Source organism: Toxorhynchites rutilus, chromosome 3 (assembly GCF_029784135.1).
Source record: "Toxorhynchites rutilus septentrionalis strain SRP chromosome 3, ASM2978413v1, whole genome shotgun sequence".
Lineage (NCBI taxonomy): Eukaryota > Metazoa > Arthropoda > Insecta > Diptera > Culicidae > Toxorhynchites > Toxorhynchites rutilus.
Genome location: NC_073746.1, coordinates 271,234,924 through 271,251,597, shown reverse-complemented (window position 1 = coordinate 271,251,597; position 16,674 = coordinate 271,234,924). Strand labels below are relative to the sequence as shown.

Below are 16,674 nucleotides of genomic sequence, written 5' to 3'. Positions count from 1 at the left end.
TATAAGATATTTTCTCTCCTTTTCCCATTGCAGAATCCAGCTCAGCTTCTTCAGAATGGCCCCGGGCCATTACTTCTGGGCAATATTCTACTTTGCTTGCTTGTGTAGTGCGTCACTGTAAGTATTCCAATTTCAATCTGCAATCATACCGTTCCTGAATTCCAATGAAATGCAAGCGTAAAAACGAACCACTACTATCGAGTCGATTTCAAACTTTTCCTCTATCCCAGAGCAAACAACGCCAAAGTCAATTTTCGCGAGAAGGAGAAGAAAATCCTCGATCAAATCCTCGGAGCGGGTAAATATGACGCCCGAATCCGTCCATCGGGCATCAACGGGACAGGTAAGAGCATCCCAGTTCCAGTTCCATTTTCGTTTCTAATCTAGAACAACTAGTGCTCTTGCATTATTAAACTTGCATCTATTCGTAACTTCTTTTTTTACCATCATTAACTGTTAAAAAATTTTTCAACGATAGTTAAGAGATTTTGCTTCTGTTTTTTGTTTCTCTTTTTTTGGTACGATTTTACAATACTGACAGTAATTCATTTTGATCGGACGGTTTTCCTATCATTTGGTATTATTTTTCCGTTTTCACGTTTCCAAATTCAAGCGTGTTCGGCCCGGTTTCATCTTGAACCGAGCCTCAGTCGCGTGTACTGTCGCGCCAATACGAGACCAAACGATGAATGAATTTCGAACGCTAATCTGCCCACAAGATGTTCTTATGTAAAAATATTTTAGAAACAAAATAATTGCCAACAGGAAAACCAACCCAGACGTTGAGAGGACCCAGTGGTGAATTATTCTTTCGACCAAATTGTTGTCAAGGAGCAGGAGTATCATCTGGGTGTATTCCTGCTTCTAGGAACCTCGAGAGAGCGATGTGGATATTTGTACCTTGAGACAATGTGATGTGTGAAAGTTATAGAAATTTCTATCAACAGCAAATTTTTTTTATTAATTTTTCGTACATCATCTTCTCGGAGGTTTCGGTTTATTTGGTTGAATCAATGAAATTGACCACCTGGGTGATGATGAGTATATTCTTTGGAACAGAATCATAAATGGAGAAGAGAAAAAAGACAAAACATGACCAAGAGCGGACATAGACAAACCTGGCGGAAGATGAGTTTCATAAATAATTTCAAAATATTGCTGATAGAATGTTTCCAGTTGCCGGAAAATTAAATGAATTTGGTTTTTGTTCAGTGTTGAACCATTCGAAAAAATACTGTATTTTCCATAAAAAGTCTGACAGAGAAATACAACTTAACTTTCGAACGAATAGATAACATTTACCCAATTTCATCTGCCCGAAACACATTTACCCGAGAGACATTATCCGGATTTAGTTTTCCTGAATGTAACACTTTTCCGAGCATAACATTTATCCGAATGCAACATTCACCCAAGTATAACACTCACCCGGATCTAACATGCATTATTAATTCAACGATTGCGTAAGTTTTATTATTAGATGCTATCTGTATGTTTGCCTCTGATAAGCAGAGTTAAAAGCATCACATTGGTCTTCTAAGTTCGATTCTATCCAAAAGTTGCGGCTTTTGCAATCAGTGCAATCAGAATACAGCGGGGCTGCGTTAAAAAAAAGTGAAAGTGGAAAAGTGAATAAACAGCCATTCCATGCCAAACCGATATAGTGGTTCTCAGATTTTCTTAAAAGGTGGTAGTTTTGTTCTTTATCGCAAATTATTGGACCCGTTTTTTTATTTTTTTTTGTTAGGGTGACCATTTCCATTTTAGGGTGGTCAAAAAAAACATTTTTTTGCATTTTTGCCAAAAATGACTTTCTACAAAAATTCATAACTTTTGTACTACTGGACCGATTCAGATGATCGACATATCAAATTAAAGTCAATCACCTGGTATTTTTTTTTACCATACCTGCATACATTTGAATTCTGCTCTCGTTATTATTAATTGTTTTGGTTTTTTATTGTTTTCATAGTCTCGGGACCAAAAGCGCTATAGTTTTTTATATTTTTTCTGGAAAGCTGAGGATTTTTCACTCAACATATCTCGAAACCAAGGAGGCGTTAATTTTCGTTTTTGATTTATGATTTTTCAAATTTACCCGATGGTCCAAAAAAATTATTTTCCCCTTTTTTCCCAAAAATGACTTTCTTCGAAAATTTATTACTTTTGAACTACTGGACCGATTCAGATGATCGACATATCAAATTAAAGCCTACTAAAAAAAAATCATAACACAAAAACAAAAAAAAAAACGCTTCCCTGATTTCGAGATATGTTGTGTGAAAAATCCTCAGCTTTCCATTAAAAATATAAAAAATTAGAACGCCTTTGGTCCCGAGACTATGAAAACAATAAAAAACAAATACAATCAACAATAACGAAAGCAAAATTCAAATTTTCTGCAGTTATAGTATTTTTTCAGAAAAGACCAGGTAATTGGCTTTAATTTGATGAGTCGATCATCTAAATCGGTCTAGTAGTTCAAAAGTTATGAGTTTTTGAAAAATGTCATTTTTGGCAAAAATGCGAGAAAATGGTTTTTTGGACCACCCTAAAATGGAAATGATCACCCTAACAAAAAAAAATAAAAATACGGGTCTCATAATTTGCGATAAAGAACAAAACTACCACTTTTGACGAAAATCTGAGAACCACTATATCGGTTTGGCATGGAATGGCTGTACAATAATCTAGTAGACCCGGTGAACTTCATCCCCTGGAAAAAATTTTGAAGTTCTCTTCCGAAATTGTGTTTTTTTGTAACTTCGCAATCGATAACATACGATGCTTCTCGGCTTCCAACTGGTGCATGAATGAAACACTTTTGGGATGAATTCAACACCTGAACCTGTAGAGCTGTTTGAAATAGGGGGACCCCGGTCTGGGAAGTCGAAAAAATCGAATCAGAAACGTTGTCCTAAAACGATTTTTCGATATTTGATTTCGTTAAAAAATTACAGCCAGAAGTATGAGATCAACTCAAAGGATATCGAATTGCTGCACGAATTTTTGAACGTGTTTTTCTCGAAACCATGGTATTTCAGCTGGTGGTATCGGTATCTCAGATTCTACTCGATCGATTTAGCTGAATTTTTTTATCAGCATGTAAACATGAATTACCTAAAGCATTACATAGCCGTTTCTTGATATCTCATTTTTTTTCGATTTTTCATGAGCTATGAAACGATTTTTCATGAAACTCAATTTTAACAAAAAAGGCCGCTGTTGCGGATGACCTCGAATTTTAAAAAAGGCTAACACTGTATTTGATCAGCTTTATTTGTTGTTTCAAATCTGTAAATATTTATATAAACATTTCATTGTTACATAATAATTTCATTAGCTTTCCTTACAATTCAGTGGCCCTTTAAATGTAACGAATTCAATAAATGCACGTACTTTTAATTTTATAATTGATTCAAACCGCGATCACTTTGCTTAGAAGATTTGTTTTTGTTTTGTTTCTATCGCTGTCATTTGTAATTCGAATCAGCCATGTAGGGTCTAGCGGGATACGATTTGCGTTAGCTGGCAAGGTTGCCACTTCATTTGATCGATGCATCTGCTGTAACAGCCGCAATTTTGACAATTTTTCGAATTTTCAAAAACCCCTATGCACTGCTTGAGGTACCGCCTAAAGTTTCAAAATATCCATTGGAATTCGTTCTGCGACACCCTGTTGCTTCATAACCGATATCACCAGCAAAATACCGATTTTCACCCTTTCCTACCTTCTGAAACCTCCACATGCCAAATTTAGCTCCATTTACTTAATTAGTTTTCGAGTTAAGCAGACATTTGTGTTTCATTTGTATGGCAGCACCTTTAGAGAGGTAGGAGGAGTGTCGAATCACCATAGAAGTATTTCGTGCCCCCCAAAACCTCCACATGCCAAATTTGGTTCGATTACGTTTTCCATGAAAATATGTTTGGCCCCTGAAACTTCCACATGTCAAATTTGGTTTCATTTGCTTGATTAGTTCTCGAGTTATGCAGAAATTTGTGTTTCATTTGTATGGCAAACCATCCGACCTAGCCCCCCCCCCCCCTGTAGAGAAGGGCGAGGGATCTCAAACTCATCAAAACCTTAACCCCTTAACCCCTACTACATACAAATTTTCACGCCGATCGGTTCATTTTCAAGTCTGTAAGAATCAGAAATACAGACATTTCCATTTTTATCCATTTTCATAAATATATAGATTGTAAATTAAGGGTCAGAATTACGTGTTCAAAGTGTTCAAATAACAACAAGTATTTTTTTTCTTATTCTTGTCCCAATAATTCAATATGCCTCCGGGTCTGCTGAGTAAATTGCTTCACAGATACAAATGAATGATTTTGACGTATGTTTTGTGCCAAGGCAAGGTTGCCACAATTGCAAATGCCGAACGGATTTCAGAATGCAAAATATCAATATCGATCGAGTTGCGAAATCCAATCTGAATCTGGGATATGGGTGATTATGAAAATCTATCACCAGAAATGATAAATTGATTTTTTTTAATTCATGTGAATATTGCTTTCGAATAAATGTTATATTTGTGAGATTCAGGTTAATGTCTTTGGGTGCATATGTTTAAGGTGAATGGTATTCAAGTAAATGTCATAGGAATAGGTTAAAAAACCAACATAAGATCAGTCGCTATGGTAATAATACGAATTACGGTGTAAATTGAATCGACCAACTCAAAATGCACTCAGAACTGTTGAGCGATTGTTTTCGTTTATGAAGCCTGACGTGTCATTTTCCGTGGATTTTCCGCAAATGCTTGATTGTATCTTGATTTATTTCTGTGGAACCCTTAACGATCAACATCTGACATTGGTTTGAAATTCGAAACTCTTCAAATTTTGATCTTACTTATAATGACAGCTCTCCAATAAATCCCCAAAAAACGATACAGCTATTTCTAATAGATTCTGACTAACTGGATTATTAGACGAGATGTGTGACAGCTTGCACTCGTTCTTCTTGTAGCACCGAAGGCTTCTGACAATGAGATTGTTATGTACCGTTCTGAATTTATTGTTGTGGGACGGTTGACAGCTTTTCAAAACCATTTTTTCAATTTGGTTCGTCTCACAAAGTCTTCCGTAGTACCGCCATTGTATTTTTTTTTTCATTTCTTTATACCAATCAACACGAGCATCTTTTTGAGATTGGGTCAGATCATGGGGAACCAATCGAGAACAAACCATGGTTTGTCTAGTTTCCACCGATACTAGAGAAGAAGAATTAAAGTTTAAAGTTTGAGGAGCAAACAAACACAGTTCCAGAGAAAAATATTCGAGCTGAACAAGCCTAATGGAATTTTCAGATCTAATTGAAAAACTGAAAAACGGAAACAACAGACTGTAACGAATGACAATTATGAAACTATAGAAATTGACATTGAATTTGAGAGTTTGAACAATAACAAAAATGCCATTTCTACATAAATTTCGAGCAAACAAACAATCAAATTTATATCATCAATATATCATATAAGCACCCGTTTTCTCAATCAATGTATCGCAGAAATCTCCTAAGTCTCTGGATAAACTTTTCGCCAGTGAACCCAGTTTAGCGTCATTATTTCGTGTTTTATGAAAATCTTCCATCTTATATGTGGCTGTCGCCACTTATACCGTATAATTCTATTCATTACAACCATACAATATCGTTGATTTTAATAAGACTTATTGTAAATACTATTCAACATTCATCTCTACCTGATGGTAATATCGCCAACAATTTCTCTTTGGATTATAGTTCAATATCATAGTTCAACATACTCGGAATTTTTTGCTTCGATCGTTGTTTAAAATATAGTAGGATTAATAACCCGCGACAATTACAGACTTGTTACACCAAATAATTACAATGCTTCACTGGAGCAAGGGCTGCACGCTGTCCACTCATTTTATGGAAAATACATTAACTGTTTTAAATTGTCCATAAATGCTTGTTAGATCACACTCAATGAACAGCAAAATACACATAACTTTGAGCGCACCACAGTTGATCGCAGTCTCAGCTATACATCAAAAATTGCTTTCATTAAACAATATTTTATCTCATAAACAACAAAAAATGTTGCCACCTGACAGTTTAATAAATTATTTTCTTTTCTCTCGTTCAAAACCGTTATCTCGTGCTTTCTTCCAATTGTCTCATTTGGTACAATTCCCTAAATACGTTCGCCCCCGAAATTACCCATCCATGAAATAAACGCGTAATTCAAAAATTCAAAAAACAAACACAATGCTCGAAATAACAACAAAATAATCTCACCACGTACCCACGTACAAAACGTACCGCAGACGGTCCGGCCATTGTTCGTATCAATCTGTTTGTACGAAGTATCATGACAATTAGTGACATTAAGATGGTAAGTCCCGTTTCGATCCTACATACCAAGCAAGCAGTTATTGTTTTTCATTTTTCCTGTATTACACAAAAGTTGCGAAATTACACACATTTACCCTTTGCTCATTGATATCAACGTTTTGCTCGGTCTTTTCAAACTTAACTAGATTTAATGAATCTGCAGATACGTATTTATTGCAACCGTTTGAGGAATCGAATCGCCGTTAGTTTATTTTCTATTGTACTAGATCAAGTTAGCAGTAATTAACAGTTTACATGTTTTTCGATGAACGCCTTTACGCCTCTTCCTACTAACATAATGATTTTATTTTATGTTTGCTCCGATCAGTTTGCCAAAAACCATAGCAATTTTCACTCTATCTAGTATATTTCTAGAATTGTCATTTACTACATCGAACGTTTTGAACGATTAGTTTAGGTAAATTTTCACCGCCATACATTGACATTACCTTTATCATTCACAGCTTGTTCATTCTCCTACTGATTTTCGTTACGGAGGTGTAATATCGAATCACTCATGAATCATGGTTTATGGTACCTAGTTCCGATACAGCGATCCAGTTAAAAACGGAAAACAAATATTTAACAAAAAAAAAACAACAACTTCCCATCCACGATTTTCCAAATTTCTCAATCGGTATACCAACATGTGGCCGAGCTTTGTCACGATAGAATATTACGGTCTCGTGTCTAGTCGCTAATTTTTTATCCGACGTTCGTTTAAAACGAATCGATTGTTCATATTGGATGAAACGCTTCTTGGCCCAGATGTAAACAATGCACACTAAATAGCAAACACCTCGTCGTTTCACACGCGAGAAATGCCAATCGGATTGGCCTATTTAATCTTGTAACTGTAGCTGGGGAAACAATATTACAAGGATGTCCATCGTAATAGCTGGCATTCTGATAGCACGAGTGTTAAAATCTGTTAAAATGTTTTCGATCAAATCCACTACCAAGTTTGAAACATCTCTCAGCTGTATGAAAAGCTTACCAAAGGTGCGGTAGAATACTTTTTAGGCACTTTATTGTTTTTTGTATTATATGTCTTCGAGACCATATCCCCTCTTGTACATAAAACCTAAACTTTCCTTCTGCGACTGAAAAAAATCAAATCAGGAAAGTATGGACCATATCCCCATTTGGTCGCTTCGTCAGCAGGATTAAAGCATGACCTTACCCGCCTTCATTGTAAAGTCTTCATGTTCTTCAGTATTTCTCCCACTCGGTGAACTAAAGGGTGTGTCACATCAAATTGCATCACGGAAAAAACGCTGTAGAAATTCGCCCGATCCTTTTGAAAATTTAAAAAATAAAAACTATTAAACAACTTTTGGCATTTTCTTTTTATTCATACTTCGAGCCCAAGCCCGTATGCTCGCACCTTCCTCTTTACCCCGTCCATAAGGTTCTGTACAACGTCAGGTTGTAGTTTTTTTTGAACAGAAATCCATTTTCTCTTGAAGTCCGCCTCCGATTTGACAACTTTTGGGTTCTTCCGGAGGGCCTGCTTCATAATCGCCCAATATTTCTCTATTGGGCGAAGCTCCGGCGCGTTGGGCGGGTTCATTTCCTTTGGCACGAAGGTGACCCCGTTGGCTTCGTACCACTCCAACACGTCCTTTGAATAGTGGCACGAAGCGAGATCCGGCCAGAAGATGGTCGGGCCCTCGTGCTGCTTCAATAGTGGTAGTAAGCGCTTCTGTAGGCACTCCCGTTTACCGTGCCGGTCATCACAAAGGGGGCGCTCCGCTTTCCGCAAGAGCAGATCGCTTGCCACACCATGTACTTTTTGGCAAACTTGGATAGTTTCTGCTTGCGAATCTCCTCCGGAACGCTGAATTTGTCCTCTGCGGAGAAGAACAACAGGCCCGGCAGCTGACGAAAGTCCGCTTTGACGTAGATTTCGTCGTCCATTACCAGGCAATGCGGCTTCGTCAGCATTTCGGTGTACAGCTTCCGGGCTCGCGTCTTCCCCACCATGTTTTGCCTTTCGTCGCGGTTAGCTGAACCTTCTGAACCTTGTATGTACGCAGGCCCTCCCGCTGCTTGGTCCGCTGGACGAATGAACTTGACAAATTCAGCTTATTGGCGACATCCCGGACCGAATTTCTTGGATCACGTCTAAACTGCTTAACTACGCGCTTGTGATCTTTTTCACTGACGGAGCATTCATTTTTGCCGTTCTTCGCCTTCCGGTCGATGGTTAGATTCTCGAAGTATCGTTTTAGTACTCTGCTGACCGTGGATTGGACGATTCCCAGCATCTTAGCGATGTCCCGATGTGACAACTCCGGATTCTCGAAATGAGTGCACAGGAATAATTCACGACGCTCTTTTTCGTTCGACGATATTTTTCCAAATTTACGAAAAATTGACAGTGAAGCATGGCCAACGTGATCTATACACTCTTATCTGATTATAAGCGAAAGCTGAAGATATAATTCTTAAAAATTAAATTTCTACAGCGTTTTTTCCGTGATGCAATTTGATGTGACACACCCTTTAAGAAGAACTTGAAACTACCAGGGTCAGATCGTATCCAGTGCCGAGCTGTAGTAGAATCGGTCCACAAAGCCGCCCTTCACACACACACTTATTGTTTGATTTTCCTGCACAAATTTCAGCATGCGGGTTCAGAGAACACAAGCTTGAAGCTCAAGCTTCGGAATAAACACGGGCTTAAGAGAGAGAACCTTAGGTTATCCAGATACCAGAGCACAGCGTATGACTCCGTCTTCATCTTTGATGCGAAGGCAAACGGCAAAGGAGTACGCCGTAGGACTCGCATCCCTTTGTAGATTTCTTCGGATGACAAATCCTCAATCAGAATCTTGACGTATATCAGAAATGGCGCAAGCAGTCCGAGCGGTTCAAAAAACGTCATCATGTATTTTTGTGGAAAAGTTTATAAGGTAAAACCATTTGTTTTTTTGCAAAATTCAATTCTATTATTCAACATAATTGCCTTCGAGGGCGATACAGCGATTATAGCGATTATATCTTGCAACTTGATACCATTTTTATAGTACTCTGGCCTCAGTTTCGGTAATAACTTCATCATCGGTCTTAAATTTTTTGCCAGCGAGCATTCCTTTCAGGTCTGCGAACAGAAAATAGTCGCTTGGGCCAGATCTGGAGAATACGGTGGATGCGGAAGCAATTCGAAGCCCAATTCATGCAATTTTGCCATCGTTTTCATTGATCTGTGTTTTTCCTTTTTTTCACAATAACAAAACTTGCTTCACTCTCATGCTGTAACTCACGAACCAATCGACCGATTGCTGTCAAATTTTGACATGTATCCATTGAAAGATGGTGCTTTGTGATAGTCAAGTAGATTTTTGCAAGAGTCGCCATCTAGACGTCAAGCTTATGAACTTTTCAGCCGAACTGTTAGGTCATTGCTCGAACATGGCTACTTGGCGTTTGGCTACCAAATTTCCGCTTAAAATCCTAAAAAGCCTGTCGCTCCAAACAGTTTTTGAATCTTCTACAGGCAAGTTTGACCGATGGCCCAATGTTTTTTTTTGCGGAGCACTGGCCCGTTGAAAGAGTTCTCATTCAAGGGCACCACCTCTGCATCGTTGGCGGCATACTAGTCCACGATCTTTGTTCTTTAATGGTAGGATGTCGAATCCGACCAGAACAGCACGGAAAAATTGCGTTGCTTCGGAAAAGGCAGCGGACATTTTTTACAGGCACGTGAATTTCCAGGTTGACGTTCTCATTACAATGAAAATGTAGCTTTGCGATTCTCTGGTACAGATTACCTGACGAATCAGATATTTCTTCCTTTCTTGTTTGTATTTGAGATGTTTTAAGCTTTGCTAGGATATTTCTTAGCGAGCTTCGACTGTTTCACTTGTCGAAGTGAAATGTCTACCGGAAAGAGAAATGTATGCTACCTTTCTCTCTCCGGTAGGCATACGAAACTCCAGTCCAAGTTTCTAAAATTTGCGTTGTCGTTAGATTCTTCGTCCACCACCGTTCGTTTACCTCGTGTCTAATATTTTCTCAGACTAATTCCAACTTCGATTATTTTATATACGATATTCAGATTTTATTGTTTATTTATGTATCGTTTAGAATGAAAGGTGATATCATGTTGATTAATTATGGTACATGCTTCAGAATAACATCGCCTTCAACTTTTTTGATCAGCTTCAAACGTTTTTCAAACCCATCGCAGGCGGCACGTACGACTTCCATCGGTATTTCGTTCTAAATTCGGAAGATCACGGCCTTGAACTGGGCCAAAGTAGACACATTTTGCTCGCTTATCTGTGTGGACAGTATGTGTGACCATACAAAATAATCCAAGGGGTTTAGATCTGATGAACCAGAAGGCCATTAATCTTTGGCCGAAAAGTCGGTCAAATTTTCGCAACACGTTTTCTGAACCAGATTCGCAGTATGAGAAGGCGTCCGGCAGAAACACGTAATGATTATTCCCCTTCACCCTGGAATGCTTAACTTTACGGCATTCTTCAAAACCACCGTTTTATAATATACACTGCGTTTAACAACTATGGAACCAATCATTTTTTTCTGAGTTTCATAAAATCTGGAAAGTTATAGCATGGTTTAATGAATAGGGGCTTCAGATTCTGGACTGGTCAACTTGTTCACCAAATCAAAACCCTGTCAGGAACTTACGAGGAGTGATCGGACGAGTAGTAGATGCAGCTTACAAGCAGAATGAGTGATTTGAAGAGCTTAAACGAGCTTAGAAGGAGATACACACTACAACGTTGCGCAGCTTGGTCGTAACCACTCCGAATGGGTTATTTGAACTGATTGAGAACTGAAGATAACCTACGAATTCGAAACTTATCGTAATTCATGTCAAATTGACGTTAATTTTGTAAAATGGCGAGAGTTTTTCTATCTGGTTCTATAGTTACGAAACTCTGGAATTTTAGTTTTTTGAATGTTTCGCGCCTGAACACAACAATAAAGTTGAAATGACCAGTCTTATAAATGAGGATAGTTATTGTATTCTACACTTTATACTTAATTTCAACCGATTTGTCACATATCTCTGGAAACTCAGAAAAAATGAGTGGTTCTATAGTTGTGAAACGCAGTGTATAGTGTTAATTTAACCGTCTTTCCCAATCAAAACAAGTGATAGTTTACCGCGTTAGCAAATACCTCCCCAAACCATCACGGATGCGGCGCTTGGGAACCGTGAAATGTTTCTGACACTATCTGGGATATTCCTCAAACTGTAGGCCCACAAGCTGTCATTTTTGGACACTGTTTGACTGTAGCAAGACAAATATCTTTTCATCCGAAAAGACAAAATCTTGTCCACCGTGCCACGATAGTAGGAGAGTTGCTCATTTTGTTCAACGTCTTCTGTCGAATCTCATCCAACGAGGAAGTCTCACGATCTCTGACCGTGACCAACCTTCCTGAGTTTCCCTGACATCCTGACAAACACTCAATTCTGTCAGATTGTTCAGAAATGACCCTGAATCCGTAGAAAATATACTGGGATCCATGTAAAAGTTTTCCTGGTTTTGAAATGAGAACTGGCATTACAGCTCACCGGTCTGCATATGTATAATGCTTACATTAAATTAAATTCTCCTGGTACAAATGAGTACCAAACTTATTTATCAATATGTATGAACGTTGCAAATAGACTGAATAAGCTTTTCCAGAGTAAAACACCCGAATTATTTTCACTATGCATACAAATTTCAAGGCTTTTTAAAACAGTGCTAGATAGTTTTATGAAACCGGAATATTTGCCAAATTTAAAAAATAATAACGGTATTACGTTTAAGGAACAACATTAACTTGTATGATGTATATACGAGGTATGGCTATTAAATAACGCGACTGGTTACGAAAAAGGGTTATATTTTAAAAATTACGGTACAACGATATGCTCCTTTTCAATATACTCCCCTTGGCTCCTCACACACCTTTCCATACGTTTTTTCCATTGTTCGAAGCAGTGTTGAAACTCTTCTTTTGTGATGGCGTTCAAAAGCCGCGTCGCTTTTTCCTTCGCCTCTTCTACGGACTGAAATTGGTTACTTTTCAACATGGATTTGCGATCGTGAGTTCAAAACTCAGGACCCTCATTGACCATCTTTGTGTTGTTACAGAATAGCTACGTCCACGCAACAATCATCAGCGATGGAGATCGATCCACGGTCGAAATAAGATCGATTCATCCATACAACTGCTCTGCTCTGCAAGACACATCGGGCTGCTGTTCTATAAATAACCCAACAATGGATCAATATCAACTGTCCGGTGGTCCAACTGGATAATGGAAGAACAGAAAGAATACTCTTACGCCTAAATGACTACTGTGTGAATGTACCATATGTAATGGTATAGAAGGAATACTGGCGAACGGCAACTGTGTAATGTGCTAATTATAGATATGATAACCATGTGACATGTACACGATTAAAATTCGGCTCTGTTACAGCTAAAATGCTAATGAGCCTTAAAAAATAAATGGGATAAAAAAAACACATGGATTTGATCTTGGGGAATAGAAAAAAGTCGCATGGGGCTAGATCTGGCGAGTACGGGGCATGTTCGAGCACTGGAATGCCCTTATCGGCTAAAAATTGCTTCACCGGCAGCGCGTTATGGGCAGGTGCGTTGTTGTACGTGTTTTTCGTCACACATGATTTCCGACGCGCACTACAAACCACATTCCATTCAAACCACTGCTGCTCGCAAACTACTATAGTGACAAAAACGTGTATTCGTACGTTTATAGCAGACACTTCAAGCTACCAAACGCACTATCCGTTTTTTCCCCACCCTTCTAAAGCGCCCTCCAGGCGCGCAGTCTCGTTATTTAATAGCCAAATCTCGTATACGAGGAATATGTTTAAGAGTGTAATATGATGACTTAAGAGGACCTTTTTTTAATACAAAGTCAAAATAATATGATTTTTTGTAACATTTGATCGTCAGATTCAAAGTAGAATCAAATTTAATGGAGAATCTATTGTACCATCCACTGCTGATATGCTTTTCTCAATTGATTAATAAAGATTAATTCCAAAGTATGGACGTTGAATTCAAAGAAATTCTAAATATTGATTTCTCAGCGAATCAATATAGTGATGCTGCAGGTTTTTGGAAAAAAATATATAAACAATCAGAAGATCCCTGCAAAATTCTCTCAATGGCAAGAACTTCAACTCAATGGTCAGCATCAAAAAATACGTGAGAACAAACGTGTTCTGGGAGGATAGAATTTTTAACCTGCGTGGAAGATGGCGAAAGATTCTAGAACGAAATAATAAGAATGTAGAATATAATTGAAAAAATTTAAGTCTCCGTACTCTCCGTACAACACAATATGAGCTATCCTGATTTTTCACTAAGACGCCACTGCGAGACGAGAAGAAAACCTTATTGTTTTTATTATTTCAAACGGTTTGAAATGTACCCTAATTGAACAATTAAGGTAAATTTTAAGCCGTTTAAAATAGTAAGAACAATAAGTGTTTCGTCTTGTCTCGCATCGCGTCTTAGTGAATGTCGGGAAGTTTTTACGATGCACAATGAATCAAAATGAAAAGTGCTATCCTGATTTCTTCCTGATTTTTATTTGCTTTCTTGATTTTTGAAAATTATAGTTGGCAACCCTGCTCACGGTAAACGACATCACACTACACTCTCAAGGTTTTTTTAAACTTTTGAAAATAGCGCCCGGCGCACTTCTTCCAAAACCTTTCTAGTCACCACAGCACGAAGCTGTTTCATAGTTGATAAACAATGGACACTGAATGAAAATAATCAAACAGATCCATCAATGAATTGCGTAAACATAGTGCAAGATCACACCAGTACAAAGCTAGTGTATGCGCTGCTGCTTCACTACTACAGCGAGGTAAAAAAAAGGGTATGAGAATATATTGTTCACGGTGTACAACATTCAGGATACTGTTTCGGCCGTCTTGTTTTGTTAATCGTCGCGATTCCTAGTCACTATCCTCATATACTGAGGTTCCTCTTGGATACGCCGGCCACTCTTTTTGTCGTCGCTGTGCTTTTCAGCTTCCGATTTATCCCCGATCCAGGCTTCCAGGCTGTCAACAAACTAACAATTCTATTACTTTGGTGACAGTTCATCTGGTCTCTTTTACCGATGTATTATTTTTTAACGACGTGCGAGAAGTAGTAATTTTCGCGGCCCGCAAGCAAAACTTTGGTGCGTTGCTGAGTGATGTCTGTTAATCGTTCGATTAACCCATTTTATGCCAAGCGTTCGAAAAATCGAACAGCAACTTTGATAATTCTACATGAATCTGGAAAGCAACCATATTGCAAGGTTTTGGCATCAAATGATAGCTTAGTCATTAGCTACATCCTACTATCAATTTCATTCAATTTGGTATAAGTTTATTGGGTGATAAATTCGGTTTAAAGCAACTATGTACGGAAAGTACATAACCTTACATAACCTCACAAAAAACAAAACCTTATAAAATTTGAAAATATGTAATTACAGTATTACTTCGATAAAAGATAATATAAATATATAAAATATATTCATATAGAAAAACCATTGGATTGAGCCTCCTACAGGAACAAAAATGGTTTCGGGTAGATTTTGGCCAATGTTTCTGTTTTGCGATTTTTCGATTTTTTGTCATAATCCGGAAAACGGAAGAACGAAATTTTTTTTTGAAGATTGGGGTTTCTGTAACGCCAATAATCTAAATTACACCAATGGATTTTGTTAAAAAAATAATTTTTACATTTGGTCGTTAATGGGTTAATCGGTTAAAAATATCCGCAGTAAGCAACTACTAATCGAAGCGAACGAAAAATTTGCGTCAAACAATCTATTCGAAACCTCAGAGTAGAATTCTGTATTGTTGCTAAAGGTTTTTTTTCGATAAGTCGTTTTGATTCTATAAAATTTACCAAATTGTGATATTGTGGTGTGATAATCATGGTCTGTGTGTCTTTTTTCGGAAGATTTTGCGCTGTCTTACGTCAGTTTTGCTTGGTTTGGTTTATTTCGGCCGGCTTTAACCTTTTAGGTCATTCACCGTGTCAGATTTGCTTCGTCAGTGTGGCTGTGAACCAAAATTTCGAAATCATTTGAGTAGCATATCTCCGATGAGAGCATGAGGGCCAAGACACGAAAACACTAGTTTTTTTTTTTTATCCAAAATATATATTTTATTAAGGCTCATATGGCGTCACCCTAAGGGGGCCGGGAGTTCAATATTTTGACAATGTTTGCTTAGACTATGTTAGTAATATGTAACCGATTACTCGCGGTTGACTCGAGGTTAGTATTACAAGTGTTCTCATAATTGGTATGTTATGATTATGTTATGAACATGTCTGTATGCTGAAGTTCGAGAAGTGTTCGATAATATCAAAGCATATTTATTTTGTGGAGCAAAATACGACAAAATATCCAAACGTTTATAAAACTGCTATGCATTTTCTGTGTAATTCAGTGACGTTTATTGCTTCTGAAAAACTATTTAAATGCTACCTCTTATATTGCTTTTAATGTCTTTTGCGCTGAGAAAGACACCAAATTATCTAACGTGAAGTCGCACATTTTGTTGTCTCCGATGCAGGAGAAGCTGAAAAAGGATTGTATGCAGCTAGGAAGCTGACCATCAAATCGATTTTTCGAGACTTCCATATTAAACTCGTGAAACAGATTTCAAAGCGATTTGATTTCAACGATTCGGTTATCGAAACTGTTGCCTTGATAAACTCTTAAAATTTCGTCAAGCTACCAAACCCTAATGATTTGATGCACCAATTTCCTCAATTCGTTGAAGCAGGTTATACACAAGGATTGGTTGAAAAATTAGGCTACTCAAGAGGAATCATATGGGGCAAAAATTGAGTGACTCTGATATAACTTGGTCCCAGCTGATGGATGTCGAAAGGCGTGATTAGAAATTATTGTATCCATTGCTAAGGTCGTTTGTAAGACACTTTTTGATAACATTCATCAGCGAGTGTTGAGCGAATATTTTCGCTTTACAATGCCAACAAAGCAAAGTCCGGAAATCGTTTGGCACCCACAATTACAGGCACTATTTTGAAAGCGAAGAACTATGTTTGCTCAAAGCGGAACTTCAAGTATGAAATTGACGAAAAATTTGAAGGGAAAGTTAAAAAAAATCATGTATAAACATTATACAATTCAGAGGATTATGAGAAAACCTTTTTATGATTTGTTTTGTTTTACTGATGCAATTTTAACAACCCATAAATAAGAAAAAAAAATTCTAAATGAAAATTAACTTTTAGTTAAATTTTTTTTC

General features: G+C 37.7%; 1 protein-coding gene across 14 annotated transcripts in view; it reads left to right on the top strand.

Moving 5' to 3' along the window:
• The window catches only part of LOC129777919 (glutamate-gated chloride channel), a 179,071-nt gene that overhangs the window by 82,481 nt on the left and 79,916 nt on the right, over window positions 1-16,674 (top strand). For 9 of the 14 annotated variants that reach the window (XM_055784503.1, XM_055784496.1, XM_055784507.1 and 6 more), the window contains 2 exons: window positions 34-117; window positions 231-343. In XM_055784503.1, coding sequence (XP_055640478.1) covers window positions 56-117; window positions 231-343 — 175 coding nt within the window. In that variant the 5' untranslated portion in view covers window positions 34-55. Of the gene's footprint in view, window positions 1-33; window positions 118-230; window positions 344-6,306; window positions 6,375-16,674 lie in introns of those variants that run through there. The other 5 variants (XM_055784501.1, XM_055784505.1, XM_055784506.1 and 2 more) reach the window with 1 other exon arrangement.